The following is a 20,183-nucleotide window of genomic DNA, read 5'->3' as shown; positions in this document are numbered from 1 at the left end:
TGAGGAGGAGTGGCTGACACCCCAGAGGGCTGTGTTGCCATTCAGTCAGATCTCAACAGGCTAGAGAAACACGCAGACAGGAACCTCATGAACTTCAATAAAGTGACGTGCAGAGTCCTACACCTGGGGAATAATAACCCTGTGCACCAGTACATTCAGAGGAGCAATCTGCTGGAGAGTAGCTTTGCGGAGAAGGACCTGGGGGTTTCGGTGGACACGAACTTAACCATGAGCCAGCAATGTGCCCTTGTGGCCAAGAAGGTCAATGGGATCCTGGGCTGCATTAGGAAGGGTGCTGCCAGCAGGTGGAGGGAGGTGATCCTTCCCCTCTACTCAGCCCTGGTGAGGCCACATCTGGAGTGCTGTGTCCAGTGCTAGGCTTCCCAGTAAAAGAGAGATATGGAGCTATTGGAGCAAGTCCTGCAAAGGAGATTGGATGAAGAGACTGGAGCATCTCTCATATGATGAAAGGCTGAGAGAGCTGGGACTGTTCCGCCTGGAGAAGAGAAGACCGAGGGGGGGATCTTATGAATACACATAAATATCTGAGGGAGGGTTTAAAGAAGACAGAACTAAACTGCTTTCAGTAGTGTCCAGTAACAGGACGAGAGGCAGTGGGCACAAACTGAAACACAGGACGTTCGGTCTGAATATGAGAAAATACTGTTTTACTGTGAGGGTGACAGAGCATTGGAACAGGTTGCCCAGAGAGGTTGTGGAGCCCCCATCCTTGAAGATATTCAAACACCATTAGCAGTCCTGGGCAACCTGGTCTAGGTGACCCTACTTGAGCAGGTGGATCAGTCTAGATGATCTCCAAGGTCCCTTCCAATTTCAACTATTCTGTTACTCTGTGAAGTGTAGTATCCATCCCTCATATTTCACTGTTTCATGGGTTAATGTATGTAAATCACAGATCACATAGTTCAACCTCCTGAATGTGCATATATATGCATGTGTGTATATAAATATACACACACACACACACACACACATATACACACACACACACATTTATATATGTAGAGAGAGAGAAAATATGCAATTTAATTCAGATATTTCTATATCTAGCACAGTAGATAACGGTTTGACCAAATCATTTCCTCCAGGAAAGTACTCAGCCCCAGGAAAGGGTGTTAAAAATGGTTTTCTAAAAAGACTTTGAATAACTCCAGGCTTTACAAATACTAGGATTGACTATTTGACATTAAAATGAACACTACTGCTCTGCAAAGCATGACGTATGTGAGTCACTTCAAGCTCTGGGAGACTGAGGCAGTGGATATTCTTCCAAGTGTAACAAATTCTAAATTAATGAACAGGAAGAAAACAGAAAATGAGTTAATCTTTTGTTTTTTCCCATTTCCCTATGTCTGAGAAATAATGAACAAGCATTGAGGTATATAAATTAAATTTCAGTGGATATCAATAGAAATACAGTATTAAAAATGTATTTCTAATGAGTATAAATGTTTGAATAAAATGATTAACAAAAAGAACAAAAGTTAAAAAAAACAACCAGTACAGTATTCTTGTATATTGTATAGTAAACTGTGCCAAGTTTACTATAAACAAAGGCTATACAAAATTAAAAATGTAATTAAACACTAGTCTGGGGTTTATCCAAGAGAGATCTGCAGTCATGAGTACTGCAAGTCACTTGGAGATTTTACAGGTGGTAAAGGAAGTGTTAACAATGCCGGGAAGCACTACGCCATGTTCCAGAAGAAAGCTATGGCCTTCCTGTAGCATGTAAAATCCATTGCTCTCATCTATCTATTTCAGGCCTTTTTCTATAACAGCTCCTTTAAGACTAATTATGATAAAACCTAACTCAAATCTTTTTCATCAGCTCAAAAAGTGCATGGGAAAGGCTGTTCCTTCCTCAGTTTGAAGAAGTGTTTAATAAAACTCATCATTGTACTAGGACATCTGCAGATTCTCCTGTACCATTGCTATGGACTTATTTTCAAAATGTAGTGCTACTTCAACTGAGGATGGGATAACCTAGCTTGAAAGCAAGGTTTTTAAAAAAAAAAGTATCTTTACTACTGTTTAAAAATACTATTAATGATAGCAGTGAGATACATATGCGCACAGCTGATATCCATCTGGTCTTTCACACAGGTGGAGATTAGGAAATATCAGGTATGCGGCCATAGCCAAAAAGCATGGCTAGGTTGATAAAGCTTTTCAGATGAGGAATTAACTGAGGTCAGTTTTCTTCTTGAGTTCACTTATGCCCTTTTCCTAGGAATAAATAAGACTAAGGGGTTCCTAGACCTAGTCCATTTGCACAGAACTGTATTTGATCTTTTAGCTGATGTCTTTTACAAAATTACCTACTGAGTTCTGCAGTCCTGTTACAAAGCTTCACACTGCAAAGCAGCCATTTCTCAATGGCTGGGGGAATTTTGTATGTTCTTGCTGTGTATTTCCAGCATGTTTGCTCTCAGTTTATCACTCAGGATTTTCTCAGGACGAGGATCTTCCCAAGACTTGGGTTATATGGGGAATATAGGAAGAGTTCAAAGAGATAGATAACTGTCCTTCTTTATCCCAGTATTTCAATGAGGAAATGAAAGGGATACCAGGAGATCAGCCTCTTTCACTGTGAAAAAAGCTACCAGTCCCACAAAGAAGTTTTCCTAAATGTAGGAGGCTTCTCTGAACTGAGCTGACATCGGGAAATGGCCACCAAGGACCCAGAAGCATAGGACCATTCCACATCTAAATTCACTTTACAGAGGGCAGGGAAGGGGACTTAAAGCCTATGTGGTCCCCCAGTAAATCCCCTAGTTGACCCCTATATTGCAACCATACAACAATGTCTCAAAAAAATAAGCCATCCCAACTAAAACAATCCCCTAAATGCACTGCCACTCAGACCCACGTAATCCTTTCTAATTCTTTCTAATGTCCCACCAATGACGTGTTGCTTCTTGGGAATGTGCTAACTCAAATTACCCTACTTTTAGATCTCCAATCTTATTCTGGAGTCCGGCACATCAGCTGAAGAAATCTATGTCTATGCATTCTTGAGCTGTTACAGCAATCACCAGTTAAAGAGGTTCTCCAAATTAACCATAAACTATAATCTGAAATAAACAAATTTTCATATCTTTCTGGGAATGTTTCCAAGGATAAAGCATATTATAAAAGTGCGTGTAAAGTGTGTTAGTTAGTGGATGGAGCTTCAAGGCTGCACTGTAAGTAGTTGGGTTCATTTTTTTATTACCTTGTCAGGTAAATGCCTTCCTGAGATACAGCAGTTCAAAGGCAGGGCTGTCACTCATTGATGTCTTTATGTTAAAGTAGCTCAAATACATCCCAAGAGCAGTGTAGACTGCAGAGAAGTCACTCTGGACCTCAGCTATGAGCCTTTAGTAGTTTTTGCAGCCCCACAATCCCTACTGGCGCTAGCTAAGGTAAAACTGACTCATATATGTCTCACACATGAGACAGTCACAGATTCAGGTTGCAGAGAAGACAAAGGATCCTTTTCACCATGACAAAAATTCAGCACACTAAAGCTAGGTGTGCTTGCTAATCAGGTAGGTTAGCAAGTCTTAGCTGTTTCTTTTTTTACTGTTGTAGATGCTTGGAATTTGGATACTTGCACTGTTTCTGCTCAGCACAGCCAGAGGTAAGAATGTGGGATTAGTTTTAATACCGACTTTCTACACTGTTGTATTTCATGAGATATTATTCTATGCTATAGTGTCTCTACATTTACTGACTGGGGTTACATTGTACTCATTCCTACACATGAACAGTGAGATGAGTGTGGGGGGGAGAGGGTGGGGGGGGTTGTCCTTTCTCTTCTCCCCTCTGGAAATCCCAACCTAAGGCCATGCAATTAGAAATACAAGTGTTTTCTATCTCAAAGCAAACCTATTGCACTTGTCTTCTCTACCAGACCAAGGTGTTAGGAAACAATTACTTGTACTCTTCTTCAGTGTTGGAAATGCGGTAAAAATCAAGGAGGGGACAGTCCAATGGGGACATAGCTTTATATTCAGTCAAAGGCATTGGCTTGTATAAAAATTCTCAGGTACAATATGGTCGGCTGCTCAGCACAGTCTCAGGTTATTGTTGATTATTTGCAATATCTTGGCTTGGCATTAGGAGAAATTGATCAGCTGTCTTTGAGTTAGGCAAAAGACAGCTGAAGAAAGATACCCAAGGTAGGGTACAGGAACTCCACTGAATATCTTCTCTACGTACTGGCAATGGGGTGGCTGCTTTCCTTGCGGTAAACTGCAGCCTTTACCGAGCTGAGAGAGCAACTGTTGGTCTTTGCTTTATTTTAACTGTAGGAGTTTCAGCAGACCAAGAGATGACTAGAAAGAAGATGCTATGTTTTATGACTGGACTACTCCGCTTCTTTGCTCATTCTCATGTTAATGATCTAATCTCTGTGCTACAGGCAAAGAAGTTTGCTATGATCGGCTTGGTTGTTTCTCAGATGATATACCATGGTCTGGAACTGTGGAAAGACCTGTCTATAAGTTACCCTGGAGTCCAGAAAAGATAGACACCCGCTTCCTCCTATACACAAGAGAAAATCCTGATAACTATCAAGTAAGAACTATTGTGGTTTAAACATTATCAGATCACGTGCAAAAAGAACACAAACACAGACTCAAGCTAACAGTGTTCCTGCGAAATGTTAGAAATGGCCATCTCTCCAGTTTATTCCAGAGATAACCTTTTCCAACTCCTTAGAAAAGTCTGTGGGTCAGAATTCTTACTGACAGTTCTTTTGCTACAGCAAAGAAACTCTCCACCAGCCCTCATGAAGCAACACACATCGCTTTTTCTGTAAAACCACTGAGAAGTTCTAGGAAACTGTGCATCCTTAAAGTTGTTGAGTAATTGTTTCCACATACGAGGAAAACATATTAAAAGTAAAGTCTTAGCTGCCCCAAGGTAAATGACAAAGCTTGCCTTGGTTTTAATGGAGAAGCAAACCCTAAGCCACAGTCATGTGAATACTTGTAGATGACCTTAGTGTTAGATAATATTTAAATGCCTATGCAAATGAATACAGTTCTAGTCTTCAATAACAAGTATTTTCTATTTCCATTACAATTTTAATAAGCTCTTTACAGAAAACCAATTTAAATGTTTAATAACTCAATATCCAAAATAGGAGATCTCCGCACTTGACGCCTCAACAATCGAGCGCTCAAATTTTGCTGCAAGCAGGAAAACCAGATTTATTATACATGGATTTATAGACAAAGGAGAAGAAAATTGGCTGTCAGACATGTGCAAGGTATGTACCGTAAAGAAAATCCTATCCTTGTGAATTTCCGTAGTTTGCATTTATAATACATTCCTATAAATTGTCTGTTTTCTCTATTTCTAACCAATTTCTCTCATGCCACTTAAAACTAGTAAGAAGGGGGAAAACTTTTCAAAATGTCAGCAACTTAAATATGTAGCTCTGCACCTTGAGGAAAAACTTCAGGCCAAACGAACCACATTCTGCTCATAAGTGAAGTGAGTGAAAATGATTTGCTCGATCAGTGTCAGATTTGCTCGATTTGTGATAAAAACAACATAAATCCTGACGCAAGATGTTGCTTAGGAATGAGGGAACTCATCTCTGGAACCTCACAGTCAAAAAGATGGTTACAAATAGCTCACATTTTGCTCAGCTAGTCCCATTAAATCCTTTTGGTTGATTTTCATTAGGCCCTACAGACTTGAAATAAAACTTCAATTTCTTTTCTTATTCTGGCCTGGGATTTTATCACAATATTCCAATTTATTTCAAAAGCATCCAGTCTCAATGAATCTTTTTAAATGAAGAATAGAGTAAAAAGGCTGTGAGTACTTCAGCCTTCCTGTGTGTATCTGTTGTTTGTTCTCCTTCTTATTAAGTAATAGTACCTTCATTTTTACCATTTCTAATATATACATAGACACTTCTATTGCCTTTTCTGTCCTTTGCTAGTTGTAACTTGCTTTGCTTGCTTTTCTATGTCTCAACATAAAGGAAAGTAGAATAAATATATCAGAGCTGCTAAAGCAAAATATACCTAACAAAACAATCCAGCTCAGAGGAGAAAAGCACAGCTTCAGATTCTGTGGCAGATAACTAAGTATCTGCACATATGTGCACATGCCAAAATAAAGCTACAAATCTGAAATGAATATTCACTGACAGCAGCAATTTATGCACCCTCTTTACAAAACACATGCACTCTCTTTTCTAAGAATCCATAACATGAAAACATTCTTGATTTTAATTATGAAAAATGAAAGTTTTAATTGAAATTATAAGTAAAGATGTACTTTTAAATCACTTGAGCGAATCAGTACATGAGTAGAGCTCTTCTTTAATGCTACTTACATGGCTTGACTGAAATTGAAACTTACAAGTACCAGTATTCATCCTATTTTCCCCTCTGCAGAAAACTACTGCTTTAGGCATTTGAAATGATAGTGTGACCATTACTGCAGTATACCAGCCTATTTCAATATCGTGTGAGAACACATGTGCCTGTGTGCAAGCAGACCACAGATACACACTAAGACTTTGTTTCTTAAAATGCTTTCATAGGAATTGATACAGTATTTAGGAGTTTGGCTACAGTAAGCAATATAAATCAATTTCAGATTGTATTTACTGTGCAACTGTTTGGTTTTCACTTTTGTTTTTACAAACCAGAGGATGTTTACAGTGGAAGATGTGAACTGTATCTGCGTAGACTGGAAAAAAGGCTCAAGATGTCAGTACACCCAGGCATCAAACAACATCCGTGTTGTAGGCGCTGAAGTAGCTTATTTTGTAAATGTTCTTATGGTAAGAATCTTCTGGTTGCAAACTATTGATCAATAATATTGATTTAAAAAATATGATTTAGGAACTTTTAAGTATGCAGTGTGCATGTAACCAGCAAAAAGCATGTTTTCCTACTCAGTGACTGTTTTAGAAGTTCTGCTGAAAACAATAGATCTGTTTTTTTCAAGTGACAGAAATATAACAGGAGGGTTAGGTAACTTACAGATATGAATCTCTACCAGATATCCCCATAGTACAGCTGAATAGCTACTCCATACATGTTAACAGATGTAAAGAGTTGCAGAGTTTTAAATATGCAGAAATAATGAACATAGCAAACTGCCTTCTCATGGCAACAAAATCTACAAAACAGCTCTTAAGATTGCCAGTAAACCAGCTGGCAGCTAGCACAACGGGGGAACAATTGCTACCTCCCAGGTGAGCAAAAATGTTTGAGAACAAATAGGAACTTCCCAGCTGCCCCAGAGGAAAGCCGTTGTACACAGTGCCTAAATCTACAGAAGGTGCTATATGCCCCCTTTCATAGCCATCTGTGCAAAGAGAAGACACTTCACATAGGAAACGAGGCGTGGTTCAAACCTTTGCTTTAGTCTTAGACTTTAGTCTAAGTGCTCTGATCACGTTTCCCATGGAGACCTCTGAGTTATTAAAATATCTAGTATGCTGGGGTTAGGAGTGCTCTAACCCATGGCTCGCTCTCTACATCTGCATCTAGCCACCGAATTATAATCCCAAAAGGCTTTTTGTCTTCACCTCAAGCTTATGTGACATCTGACCTGCTAGATGTAGCTAAGAATCCTGGCTAAGTTGAATCTTGCAATTCAGATAAGCATTCTGTGAATCTTCATGGCTCTAGAATTTAAAAAAGATGCAGAGCCTCTCAGGACTCTATCAGAGACAGGACCCTCCAAATGAGGGCAGCAGCTGAGTAAAGTGTTTTGAAAAACTAAATTTCGGATGTAAGTACCTAAACCAGCAAATAGATGCTGAAATTCTCTAGAAGTCCATTGTGGACTGGGCTCTGAGTCTGTAGTCAAACTAGAAGTAGCTTTTTGGCCCTTCTTTACTCCTCCCTAGTGCTGGTGAAAATGGAAATCTTATTTTTTTTACATTACTATTTTCCTCAGGAAAAATTTGGTTACTCTCCAGCTAATGTCCACATAATTGGTCACAGCCTTGGAGCGCATGCGGCAGGTGAGGCTGGGAGAAGGAGGCCAGGGATTGGAAGAATAACTGGTAAGTCAGTGAATTAAGAAAGATACCACTGCTTAGCAACATGTTGCTGCCAATTTTCTCCTACAATTGTATCTGACTGTGGCCTGTAGTTTAGTCAAAGGTAGTTTGGGCAATATAGAACTTACTCTCTTCTCCCAGTGCAACCTGGAGCAGTACTCCGGTAAGTGTGGGAAAACAGCCCAATTTGATGGTTATTCTGTGTGCGTATGTTTACACAGCAATATAAAGGCTCCATAGAGCTGAAAGAGCCCAAATGTTCCTTTCAACAACATCAGCTGACTTGGTCATGCGCCTTTATGGTTGCAGCAATCACTATAAAGCTCTCTGGTGTTCTAACCCAGCAACATCACTGGAGGTAGCAGTTTGTGCTCCTTGAAAAATGTGTCTGAAACTACATTACCTAAGGGCTGGTTTTGTCCCTGTGAATGGGCAGAAAGTGATTATCTGTATCAGGACTTTGTCCCCATGGCAGGACAGTTGCTTTCTTCTCCTTTTGGCAGGATTCCTCTACCGCCACCTGAATTTCAGATGTAGGCCTATAACGTGCCCACACTAGCGCCAGACTAACTCTAATCTGGAGTAGCACAAAAGTGATTTCACAACATATCAACATTCCACTGAGACTGCTAAAAACAAACTCACAATAATTAATGTACAACCCGAACCTGCTTTAATAAATGGTTTCTAAATTATTTGTCCAACACTACTATAATATAACAGACCAAGAAAGTTTCCATCTTCCTCAGCCTGGTAGATTCTCTCCTGCCATCCCCATCTTTCATTATTCTGGCCTGTTATATAGCAGCACATCTGGTGTTTGTCACCCACTGCTTGCAGACCCCTCCAAAGCATGCTAGAAACACAGCAGTGAGCAGTTGGTTATTTTGTACCATTGTTTTGCTATCAGTTTTGCTAACAGTTCCGAGCTGAGACACTTTAAATGAATATGAACTTGTTCTCTTCCTTTTTAGTAAGCTATACTGATTCAATTTTCGTCTTGCTAGCACTGAATTGCTCTATTGTCTTTCCCTGTTGTGAGTTACACACACTGAGCTTTGAGAAAGTAAGAAAGCAGAGGTGTTTTTTCTCTTTACTACTGGCTTGGCTTTTCCTGTTTAGTTCTTTTAAAGCAGATATTTTTGGATCTGGTTTGCTTTAGAGCTGCCCAAATGTCACCCTGAATATGAATACTACGGACATTCTCCACTGGGCTAAAAAATGGTCTCTTGGTCTTATAAGACATAATTGATCAAGCCTCTGTGACTATTGACCAGAAGAGTTTTGATCTTCCCGCATGGTATGTCAGGAGATCAAACAGCAAGTTTTAATTTTTCAGCATTTTTCAGCATTTGTCACCTGCACTCTGTCCAAACTAGCTGAGAGCAAATAACTCTTGAAGGAACCTCACCATTTTGCAACACTGTTACTTACAAGACTTAAATGCTGAGAATTTTTACTCCAGGGAGGCAAGAAGAAGTTCCTTAGAAGAGCAGGCTTTCTTAGCACAGCAGCTTCGACCTGCAGCAGGAGCACCAGAGCAACACAGATTCTGAATAACCATTTACCATGTCACCACACCTTTCTTCAAGGAATAGCCCTTGCCTTTCCTAAGTTGTTTAAGTGACTCTTAAAAAAAGCCCATGGCAATCAAATATGCACATTTATTACCATATGTATTCATTTCTAAAAGAGGTATTCCAGACGCCTCATGAAGCACAAACTACATTTTGACTATTTTAAAATACATTCAGTACTCTCCCAGAAAAGAAAATTGAAAAGAGGTACTGTCACATAAACTTGTGATAAACCCACTCCTCTTCAAAGTACAGGTAATTCATCCTGCAGTGTGCACTGCTCAGCAATTTTTTTTAACTTGTTCAACGCTTACAAAACTTAAAGCTATTTGTTTGATCTCCTTATTCATCATATAGGCAGTAGGGGAGGGCAGTGTGCATTGAACAGAGTGACTTTTCAGACACAAAAGACATTTCAGGTGTTATTAACAATCTTTTTGAATTACATTTCCTCAGGGATTTTGGGCTTGCTGAACCTTGGACTAGCAGTTTTGTAGCTTAATAGTCTACCAAAATGCATCTAAAAGCAAAACTAAATCTGCTCCCCAAGGACAATAAGAGATGCAAGTGTAAGATAATATATGTTTTGTTATCTGCAAGACTGTACAAGCTCCTCAAATTGCTGAAGCAATTTGGGGAGCAAATGAATACCATTTCGTGCTAGGATCAGAAGCAAAGATCATGATTTCAAAACTAGACACTTGAGAACTAAGTTCCAAAATCTGGATTGGTGCCACAAGTAGGCACATTGGTTTTCAATAGTTCCAAGCACTTGGCAGTACTACGAGTATCAACTCCTGAACTATTCAAACGAGGTACTCTAGAAATCACATAGATGAGCTATACGGGATGCAGACACAGTAACCTCAATTTGGGCAACATTTTATTTCTAGTTAAACTTTGCTTAAAATAATAATTGATATTCAAGCGCTGGAATTCAATATTGATATAATCAGTAAAACTCAATAGGTTTCATACGCATAAGCATTTCTCCTACCTGGGATTCCACCCTAAACCATCTGCTAAGTGAAAGCATGTCATCCCATTTTTAACATGCATACTCTTTAGATATGAGGAGCCATAGAGAGCTATAAATGTGACATTAATTATATATAATCATGCTGTTACATAAAATGGCACATCTCTATCTCCTTATCTATATGTAACACAAATATTTTCCTTTCAGGACTAGACCCTGCTCAACCTTATTTTCAAGGCACTCCAGTTGGAGTCAGACTGGATAAGTCTGATGCAGAGTTTGTTGATGTTATTCACACTGACGGAGCTCCCACAATCCCCTATTTGGGTGAGCGTTCACCTCGCATTATTACTTACTTATTTATGCTCTGTGGCACTTGAGTGTCCTACTCATTCATCATGACTCAGTTGTGCTAGGTGCTGTACAGATGTAACAAAAATACCATTCCAGTCACTAGGAGCTCATGTTCTAAAGTACTACAGTCAAACTTCATGCCAGCAGCTGTATGTATGAGACAATATTCATTTAAAATGTATGTACCCCTGCTTTAAATATTTTAGGTTTTGGAATGAGCTTGGCTATAGGACATCTTGATTTTTATCCAAATGGAGGAGAGCAAATGCCAGGATGTCAGAAGAATGCTCTTTCACAGATTGTAGATCTTGACGGCATCTGGGAAGGTAAGTATGTTAATTCAGAGGAAGGTCACCCTCAAAATGTAATGACTTAACTTTTCTTATTTCAAGTGTTTTGTATTAGCTGTTGGTGTGTCTGTCAACAATGACAGCCACAGAGTGCAGTGAAACTCTTCACATGTTCAGATATACCACGTTTCAGAACTTATTCCCGTACGGGGATCAAAAAATGAATAATACAAGGGATTTGCTTCTGGAAAAATATGCTTGCTCTGAAGTAGCTAATAGTAGAAACAAACACTAATTAAACTGTGCCAAAATTTGGAATGGTCTGTAACAGCACATTTACGTTTGTTTCTATTATTTAGTTACTGAGGAGCAATACTGGATGGAATAAGACAATGATACTCACATCTACTTCTATTACACAATTTTTCAGCTGCAATTTTCCTGACATAGATACAGCAATACATTTATATTAGCTTCTGTTTTGAAATTACCTGTTACAAATTTGGGTTACAAAGGAACAATGTCATTGTGTCTATTTTCAATCAGCTAAAAAAAGATTGGCTACTCAGACACATTTCTGTTTGTTCTTTGTTTTCTCCTTTTTGGTAAAAGCTCTTATTATTAGAAAATTTCTATATAGCATCATAAAGTTAAATTGTACTTCATAAAATATAACAATATGTTTTCTGCTCCAGAGACTTTTCAATATATGACCCCCTTCAGTATATAAACTCTAGGAATCTAAGAACCTACTTGTGAGACCTGGTCTCCTTCTGCAGGTTTTATTCAATGCAGCTGGAGAGGTGGTTTTTTTTTGTTTCTTTGTTTTTTTGCCAGAGTAAGCTTGTTATCAATTACTCAAGGAATCAGTTACTCAATTACGGGGAATTGAAGCACAAAGAAATAATGGTGTTTTGTAACACATATATATCATCCTCTTTTTACTCTAAAACTTATGGAAAGCAATAGAAATAACTTACTCATTATTTAAATTTTGAGATTCTCCCTTCCGTAAATATCCCCCAAATAATAATAATAATAATAATTTTGTTTTGAAGTCCTCAGCTGGAGTAAATCAGCATTGCCCTAGGAAGCTCATTGTTAAATACCTTTCATCTGGTTTCTTTTTGTTATGGTAATGCAAACTGTTGCCTACAAAAGACCTGTTTTATGCAGTCCTCATTTCTATTGTGAAACTCAGTCAGATCACTTGAGTAAGTATTTGCGAGGGGAGAAAAGGGGGATGAGCTGAGCTGCACAGTGATTCTATACAAGGTATTTTAAGTTTGCTTTTTATGCATGTTGAGTCCATAGTATTCCTTGGAGCATCAATTCTCACAAAAACAAGGTTCAAATCTCAAGTTTGATGATCCAAGAACTGCGATAAGACTCTCAAGGGAGAATTCAAATGATATGGCAAGTGCTATGTCAATATCCTTTTTTTCATATATTAAGAGGAAATGAAGAACTAACCTGGGAGCATCTTTTCACAGGAACTCGAGACTTTATGGCTTGCAATCATTTGCGGAGTTACAAATATTATTCTGACAGTATTAACTTCCCTGATGGATTTCTAGGCTATGCTTGTGCTTCATATGATGCTTTTGAAACGGTAAGTTATTTTACAGACCCTCAGGATGGACCATTTTGAAAGCGGTGGCTCTTATCTAAGCATCTGAAGTTCAGCATATTTATGCTCTCTTGCACTCAATGAGTGCATTTGTAAGAGAAGTGAGGAGCATCTTAAAAGTACTGTAGCTCATACAGCTGGCATGGACCAAATCAAGAAAAGGTAACAACACAACAATGGTATTTCTGGTTCTGTGCTGATGTGAAAGCCATAAAGTACTTAACCAGAGCTGGTATGGCTTCCCCAGGCCTAGTCTGCTGCATCAAACCAGGGAACAGGTAAAGAGTGCCTCCCCTCCACTGACTGTATTTATCAAACAGCAATAAGCAGAATCCCATACTGTAGCAAGTGAGCTTTCAAATATAGTTTAAGTATCCTCTTTTCAAAACAATAGGAAGTAAAATAATATGCAATAGCCTCTCAAGGTCAGTCCATGGTCAAAGTACTGTGGTGACTTAAGATGGCCTCAGGGACAAAACAAATTGGCTTATGGACCAAGGTCAGGGAACTCTTCCCTGTGGCAGGCTTGGAGGTACTGAACTATGTTCTAATGTTAGCAGGGAGGTAACAGGCTCCTCATATCCTGCAGGCAGAAGGGAACAGGGTAAAGAACAAGTATAAAAACAGGTAGTACTTAGAATGAACTTTACCACTCTTGAGGATCTGCCAGAGGCTTCTCAGATCAGTTTGGGAGGAGGTGACTACCTGCCTCTGTCACTATGGTGGAAAGCCGCAATTTTAAGACAAAACTCAAAGGAACAAAGAGCCCTTGTTGACTCAGTCTGAAAATACAAGAGAACATCATTTTTTTCCTCATCAAACAGTTGCTGGGAAGGACAACTCATCTTCCATATTCTAATTCATACTTACTCAAGGATGTCACTGGTGTGGGTGGCGTAAGCTACATGGCATGCAAAAAAATAAGGAGCTATGAAAAACTAGAGCCTTCAAGAAAGTTGGGTAGCTTCTATGAGCTTTTTCTAGTTACAGAAAGGATTGCTTGAAATTTGTTGTTGCTGTAATTCAGATTCAATTAGGTAGGTATGTTAAAATAAGTACTATGACTGATTTTTTTTTTATTTTTGGTCCTTAGCTGTCTTGATAACTTTATTAATGGAGCTGCTTGTTTTCCCTAGGGAAGCTGTTTCCCATGCCCAGAAGCTGGATGCCCAAATATGGGTCACTACGCAGATAAATACAAAGGGAAAATTCAAAGTCAGCTCACGAAACTTTACCTGAATACTGGAGAGGCCAAAGATTTTACTCGTGAGTCTTAAATGTTTCCATTTCTACCTGGTCCTTGTAAACACTCCTCCCCCACATACACACACTCCCCTGTCTTATGATTAATTTTAAAAGATGAACAGACCTTATAGCAGTGCAATGGCTGGTCCTCACGTCTTTTCCTCTTCTGCCCCAATATAAATATCCAGTTTGGGGCTCTCCAGTACAAAAACAGTGTCGACAAACTGGAGAGAGTCAAGTGGAGGCCACCAAGACTGTTAGGGGGCTGGGACACGTTACATGCAAAGAGATGCCAAGAGATCTGGGTTTGTTTAGTCCTAAGAAGAGAAGGCTGGAGGTAGGAGATCCAATTTCTCTTTTTAACTTCCAAAACGAAGCTATAGAAAAGAGGGAGGCAGACTGCATGGAGAGAGGATGCAGAGAAGTTGCAGCAAGGGAAACTCTTATTATAAATTAAGAGAAAGGAATCAAAATGAAAGTGGTTACACGTAGGAAAAGGGCCCCAGAGAAGCTGTGGAAACTCCATCCTTGGAGATATTCAAAAAGTCAACCAGACAGGGTCCTGAGCAACCCGACTGAAGTTGGCCCTGCTTCAAGAAGGGGATGGACCAGATGACCTCCAGAGGTCCTCTACAATCTAAGTTATCCTACAGATTCTAAAATGTCTCAAAAGACAGCTCCTCCCTCTCCTTTGTAAACAAGAGCGGGAGGGAGACCAGCTGCTTTTGCTAATTGCACGCTAAAGGTAAATTCCCGTTTACAGAAAGGATTTTCCTTGGCTTCAGAGTTTATTGTTCTTACACTCCTCCTACACTTTCATGATCAAAATGCTGAGGCCTGTATTCTGTCTACCACATTATGGACTAGCTTTGTCTTTCCAGAAAGTAACATAAATCTCTACCCAACTCTTATGTTGTTACATAGACATTGGGACACAATGACAGATATGATTTGCTAGTATTTTATATTTACTTTGCACGGCTATAATGCAATGAAAAATAGGGAGCACAAAGATTCATGTGCGAGAACATTGTGGTAACTCCATTCAGTCCCGACAGCCTGGGGTGTGGCCTTGAGCTGAAAGGCAATGAGTGATGATTTTCTTTTGCTTCCAACTACAGTATAGGATACTAACCAAAAATCCCAAGACTTGAAGTTTTGGAGACTATTTTCTGTGGGTAACATTTAGCTTACTATATTTCTTCTGTATAGGTTGGAGGTACAAGGTATCTGCGACACTCTCTGGAAAGAGTAATATAAAAGGATATGCAAATATTGCCTTGTATGGAAGTAATGGGAACACAAGGCAGCATCAGATTTTCGAGTAAGTTCAACATTTAATAGAAAAGAAACTTCTCCTATAGAATATTCTATTTGTATTTTTAATACTTTTGTTTAAATTGGTTCTATTTAACAAGCCAAATTTTGCCCTCAGGTACAGCTTTCTGATGAAAATGCAGAAACAATTCAGTTACTCTGGATTTACTTTTGAAGGGCAAAAGTTAGAACGCAGCCTCTCATCTTTCCTAACTGGGGGGGGGAGGTGGGGGGAGTGATCTTGGCTACACCACAAATTTGGTGTAGCTTGTTCGATGTCTGACATAGGTGTTATTGAATTTATGCTAGCAGAACTCTAACCATTTTGTCTTTGCTATTTTTGTAAAATATTGCTTACAGCTAAAGTTATCTTATGTTTTCCTTCAAAAAAATCTACTTTTTGTTGTTCATGACTTTGCCTCCTTAAGCTAAAGTTGCTTGCTTGACTCATGTGATTTTGTTTGTTTGAATTTTTCTTTATTTCAACTGAAATAGCTGAAACTAAGAAAAATGGGGAGCATGCCTTCTGGTGGTGGTGGTGGTTGTTCAGTAACCCTTCCCCTCTTCAGAGAATAACTTCACGTTTAGCAGAAGGTGTTTGCTATGAGTTAACCTCAGTTTGCATGCAGTCACCTGAGATGAGACTGCCAGTGTTGAATGGGCTCCAGCACACTAGAGCTGCTATTTGCAGCTGCACAGAGCCTGTGCCAATTCAGTTCCTGGGAGTGAGCAATTCTTTCCCAGTTAAGTGTTGCCATAGCCTACCAGGGGTCTTTGTGGAGCACAGAAACAGAGGCAAAATAACTGTGCTCTCTCTCATTACTTCCACCACCACAAGCCATTTAATACAGAGAAGAGAGTGAATATCCTCACCTGAATGCAGGTGAATCGAAGTGCAAAGCTTGGAGGACGAATAAAAATGTCACCACCTGTCTCTCATGAAGCTTATTAAAACTGTAGAGGTTTTGTCTTGGTGATCCTACTGGGTTCTCTCTTTTTCCCCCCCCCCCCACCCTGTCTTCTCAGGCTGTGCCTACAATGATGGTTCTAGGAGCATCACACATTCTAGTGTCTCTTGACTTAGTACAGCAGGGGTCAATTTTAGAAAGTAGCCCTTCACCTTCAGACTCTAGGAATGGGGGGTGGGGAGCAAAGTCAGTACTGAAGTATTGACTCCTATTCAGCAAGACTTAGTAGCTCAAGCCATTACCAGTCTCAGATTGCTGCCATTTAGAACTTGCTACACTGGCATGACATGAATTAAGTAGTTGTTTATGTTAGTATGCCAGATTATAAGATATGGTAACCCAAGACCAGGTAGACATTTGGCTCAGCCATGTTGCTGTGTGAGACCACCACAGCTGGTGGATAATCCTTTTGGCCATCCCAAACAAATCCAACATCTGAATCATATAAATTCATTAACACTAAACCAGATTACATCTATGTGCACAACTCGCTGTAAACCCAGCATAACAAACAGGGAGCAAGCTATACTTCTCCACAGGGTTTTTCCTTTAACTGAGTCACCACGGTGAGGTAAGAGTGCAGCACAAGAGGCCTACCTGCCTTTGTGTCTTCCAACAAACACTGGTTTTGAATAAATTATGTTGGAAAACGGACAATAACGTTGCTACCATATTATAAGCTAAACTCGATCTTATTATCAACATACTACTAACATGCTGCCACAGCCAACCAGTTGACTGGATTAGTAACTAATATGAAATGCCAGCATGCCTCATGTCTATCAACTTCTCTTTTTCAAAGCGGATACCTCAATCCAGGCAGTACTTATACAAAATTAATTGATGTAGAAGTTAATGTTGGAAGAGTTACGAGGGTAAAATTTCTTTGGAACAACAACAGGATAAATCCAACTTTGCCTGAACTAGGCGCTGCAAAAGTCACTGTGCAAGCTGGAGAAAATGGAGAAGAGTAAGTATATCCATTGTGACAATCTTGAAAGTTACTTGGGAGAAGAGACAAGATTATATGTGAGGTAAAAGCGTTTGCACAACACAAGCTGTTTTTAAAGCCCTAAAAGAAAAAGACTCTAAGAAAACCTTTAATTTCCTTCAAGGTACTGTTAATCCATAACTCCATTTACTAGTACTTTGGTCCTTTTTCTTAAATAATTTCAAAGAAAAATTTAAAATATTTCCAGGCTTTAGAAGAGCAAATTTCCTCTATAACGCTTTGGTAAGAAAAACTAACACTGACTTGGATTATCAGCACTGTTCTTGCCAAGTTCCTACTCCCTGTCTACCAAAAATGCTTACCATATCTGAGCTTGCGTTAGGATGTCTGACTCACTGTCAGGTGAACTCAGTGAAAGTTTTCCACAGATATTGATGGTCCTTAAGATCATGTTCGACAAGAATGAATGGTAACAATAGGCTTACCATTCCAGTGTACAAGGCTAATACTTGGAAGCTCTGCTTTAAAGACTAAATCTAAAGTCTATTGAAACTGGCTAAAACTGATTTCTGCAGACTTCAATGGAAAGTGGCTTGGATGCTCAGATTATAGAAGCCTAATTTACTGATCCAACTTGCTCATTCAGCTGGACTTTTTGAAACAAAACCTTTTGCTTGCTTGACCAGAAATGACCAATTATGTCATTTTAGCTACTCCATGATTGGAAATTTAGATGAGAAGGTACAGTAAAGGTTTTAGGCCCATATAAAAATTCATAGTTGAAATGTAATCACTTGAAAGATGACACAGGAGACAGTTTCAAGTAAAGCAAAATAATCAAAACCTAGCAGCATTACCACTGAGCGGAGCACCTAAATTCTGTTGTACTTTCTATTTAGCAAAACATCTTGCTGATAAAGAGTGCTTCAGTAAATATGCACTCACTCTTCTATTGGCTTGTGTAGCTAGCATAAGCATCTGTCACCTATCTAGTGCTGGTACCACACAAATTGGGGGGGGGGGTTCAGGGGGGCAGTAAAGGAAAAAAGAAAGAAGCCAGTCAGCCAGAATAAATACAGTCCCTCAATACTTTTGCCAGCAATAATATTTCAAATTTAGGAACTCAAAGTATTTTGTGTTCTTCTCAGGTAGCAGAGCTATGTCAAAGGACAAATTATGTTGGCTTATATTTAAAAAAAAAAAAAAAATCACTTGTACAATCTGAACAAATCTAGGCAACTCAGAGCATTCATATCTTCTTGTTTTCTCTAGATTCCACTTCTGTGGTTCGGAAACCGTGAGGGAAGATGTTCTGCAAACTCTTACTGCTTGCTAACAACATATTCAAATACCCCAAATCTTGCTATTAATAAAAGCTAGTCATGCATAAAACACTGGAGTCTGCAACAACTATAGTTATAATATTCATAGCTTTACATCCTGAGTTATGAAATGCACCTTTAGATGCAACCATACATGTAAGTAGAAGCCCTCTCTGCTCGGGCATGCTAACAATCCAAATATCCAGGGAATTTTAATGCATAACAGTCTCAAAGGCTGCAGAAACATATCTCTACAGGCAGCTTGCAAAACAGATTTTTTTAGAGTGGCTATAAGAGTGACAGATCCAAAGCCCACTGAAAAATTCCCCTTGCTTTCAGCCTGCTTCAAAGTAACTTTAACAAGGAGAGGAAAGGGGGCAACTAACAGAATCTTGTAAGGGGCTTCAGACACACTGGGTAGTACTAAAGAGGAAGGACGGATGCTTGTTAGTAGAAAGAGATTAAGGATGCTGATGTTCTTGATCAAACGAAAGGCTAAGCCCCAAATTAGTGTGAAGTAAAGATGAAAGCAGAAACGGGGGTGAACAGTTTAGAAAATGAGGATAGAAGTTTTTAATTACACAAGAGATGGAAGAGTGAATATGATAGATAACTGGTAATATGTTTTGGTGTTTCAATGCTGGACTAAGCTTGAACCAACGGATTTGCACAAAATTAATTTGAGAACTCTGCATATCAAATTTGAAATGTCAGCTAATGCTTATAATCAGAACAGTCATCAGACTACCCTGAAATTCCATATTGGATCTCAGCCTGCTTGTGGATTTTTCTGTGAACGTTTATATAGCACCTGTGCCAGACTGCCCCCTGAACAAAACTGCCAGATGATTAAATAAGTCATAAAACGAGTAGCGGAACAAGGGAGTAGCTTTTTCTCTCTCTGCTTTTGACATCCACATTCAGCTCACAAACTCAGTCCTGTTCCTAAACAATCCTGTCTAAGCTCCCTCAGCCTGCTGCTGGTGAAGCAGTCTGCTTCTCCCGTGCTGTCAGAGTAACCTTGTCCTGACCAGAAAACAAACCACGGAACTGCTGGCATCTGGAGACCTACCACTCTCTGGGACCTTTTCTCTTGACCCATGCTGGGGCACTCTGCTCTTTCTGCCTTTCTGTGTGATTTTTCCTCTCCCAGTGTGTCTTATCATGAGGGAATAGCAACTTCCTTGCAAACCTTTGGATTCCCCTGATGGTGGCGGATTTTGAAACCAATTCATCCTGCATTAGAGCACCACTCCTTTAACACAGAAGAAAACGCAGTTTTTCTGCTTTAACTAATTCAGGTCATTATGCCACTCTCGCAGGGCAAAGGGAGAGGGGGGGCACTATAAAAGACAGAAAAAGATCAGTCAGCACTGAAGAGTGGCAACTTATTTGCATACTCAGAGCTGCAATAAATTCCCCATGTCAAAAACAAACTGTTCCTTGGTTTTACTCAGCTGAACAGATATCCCCCAGCAATTTAATTTTCACTCGCAGAG

The 20,183-nt window shown here is 39.4% G+C and overlaps 1 protein-coding gene across 1 annotated transcript; it reads left to right on the top strand.

Moving 5' to 3' along the window:
- Positions 1 to 3,189: 3,189 nt before the first annotated feature.
- Positions 3,190 to 18,756, top strand: LOC104140088 (inactive pancreatic lipase-related protein 1). The gene is made up of 13 exons (XM_009668621.2): positions 3,190 to 3,209; positions 3,598 to 3,646; positions 4,430 to 4,584; positions 5,156 to 5,281; positions 6,683 to 6,817; positions 7,945 to 8,053; positions 10,814 to 10,933; positions 11,167 to 11,286; positions 12,744 to 12,862; positions 14,017 to 14,146; positions 15,338 to 15,449; positions 17,213 to 17,380; positions 18,635 to 18,756. Exons 2-13 carry the CDS (start codon positions 3,598 to 3,600, stop codon positions 18,696 to 18,698), a joined length of 1,407 nt encoding a protein of 468 aa, XP_009666916.1. The 5' UTR covers positions 3,190 to 3,209; the 3' UTR covers positions 18,699 to 18,756.
- The last annotated feature ends 1,427 nt before the right edge of the window (positions 18,757 to 20,183 follow it).

This window comes from Struthio camelus, chromosome 7 (assembly GCF_040807025.1).
Source record: "Struthio camelus isolate bStrCam1 chromosome 7, bStrCam1.hap1, whole genome shotgun sequence".
NCBI classification, from domain to species: domain Eukaryota; kingdom Metazoa; phylum Chordata; class Aves; order Struthioniformes; family Struthionidae; genus Struthio; species Struthio camelus.
Note: the sequence above shows the minus strand (reverse complement) of the source record. Positions and strands in the feature narration are given on the sequence as shown.

What these genes read in the sequence shown, in the direction of transcription:
- LOC104140088 (XM_009668621.2), top strand. Translation starts at nt 3,598, where the DNA reads ATGCTTGGAATTTGGATACTTGCACTGTTTCTGCTCAGCACAGCCAGA. An exon ending in AAAATCCTGATAACTATCAA is followed by an intron (nt 4,585 to 5,155) that starts GTAAGAACTATT and finishes TATCCAAAATAG; the next exon opens with GAGATCTCCGCACTTGACGC. An exon ending in GCTGGAGAAAATGGAGAAGA is followed by an intron (nt 17,381 to 18,634) that starts GTAAGTATATCC and finishes TGTTTTCTCTAG; the next exon opens with ATTCCACTTCTGTGGTTCGG.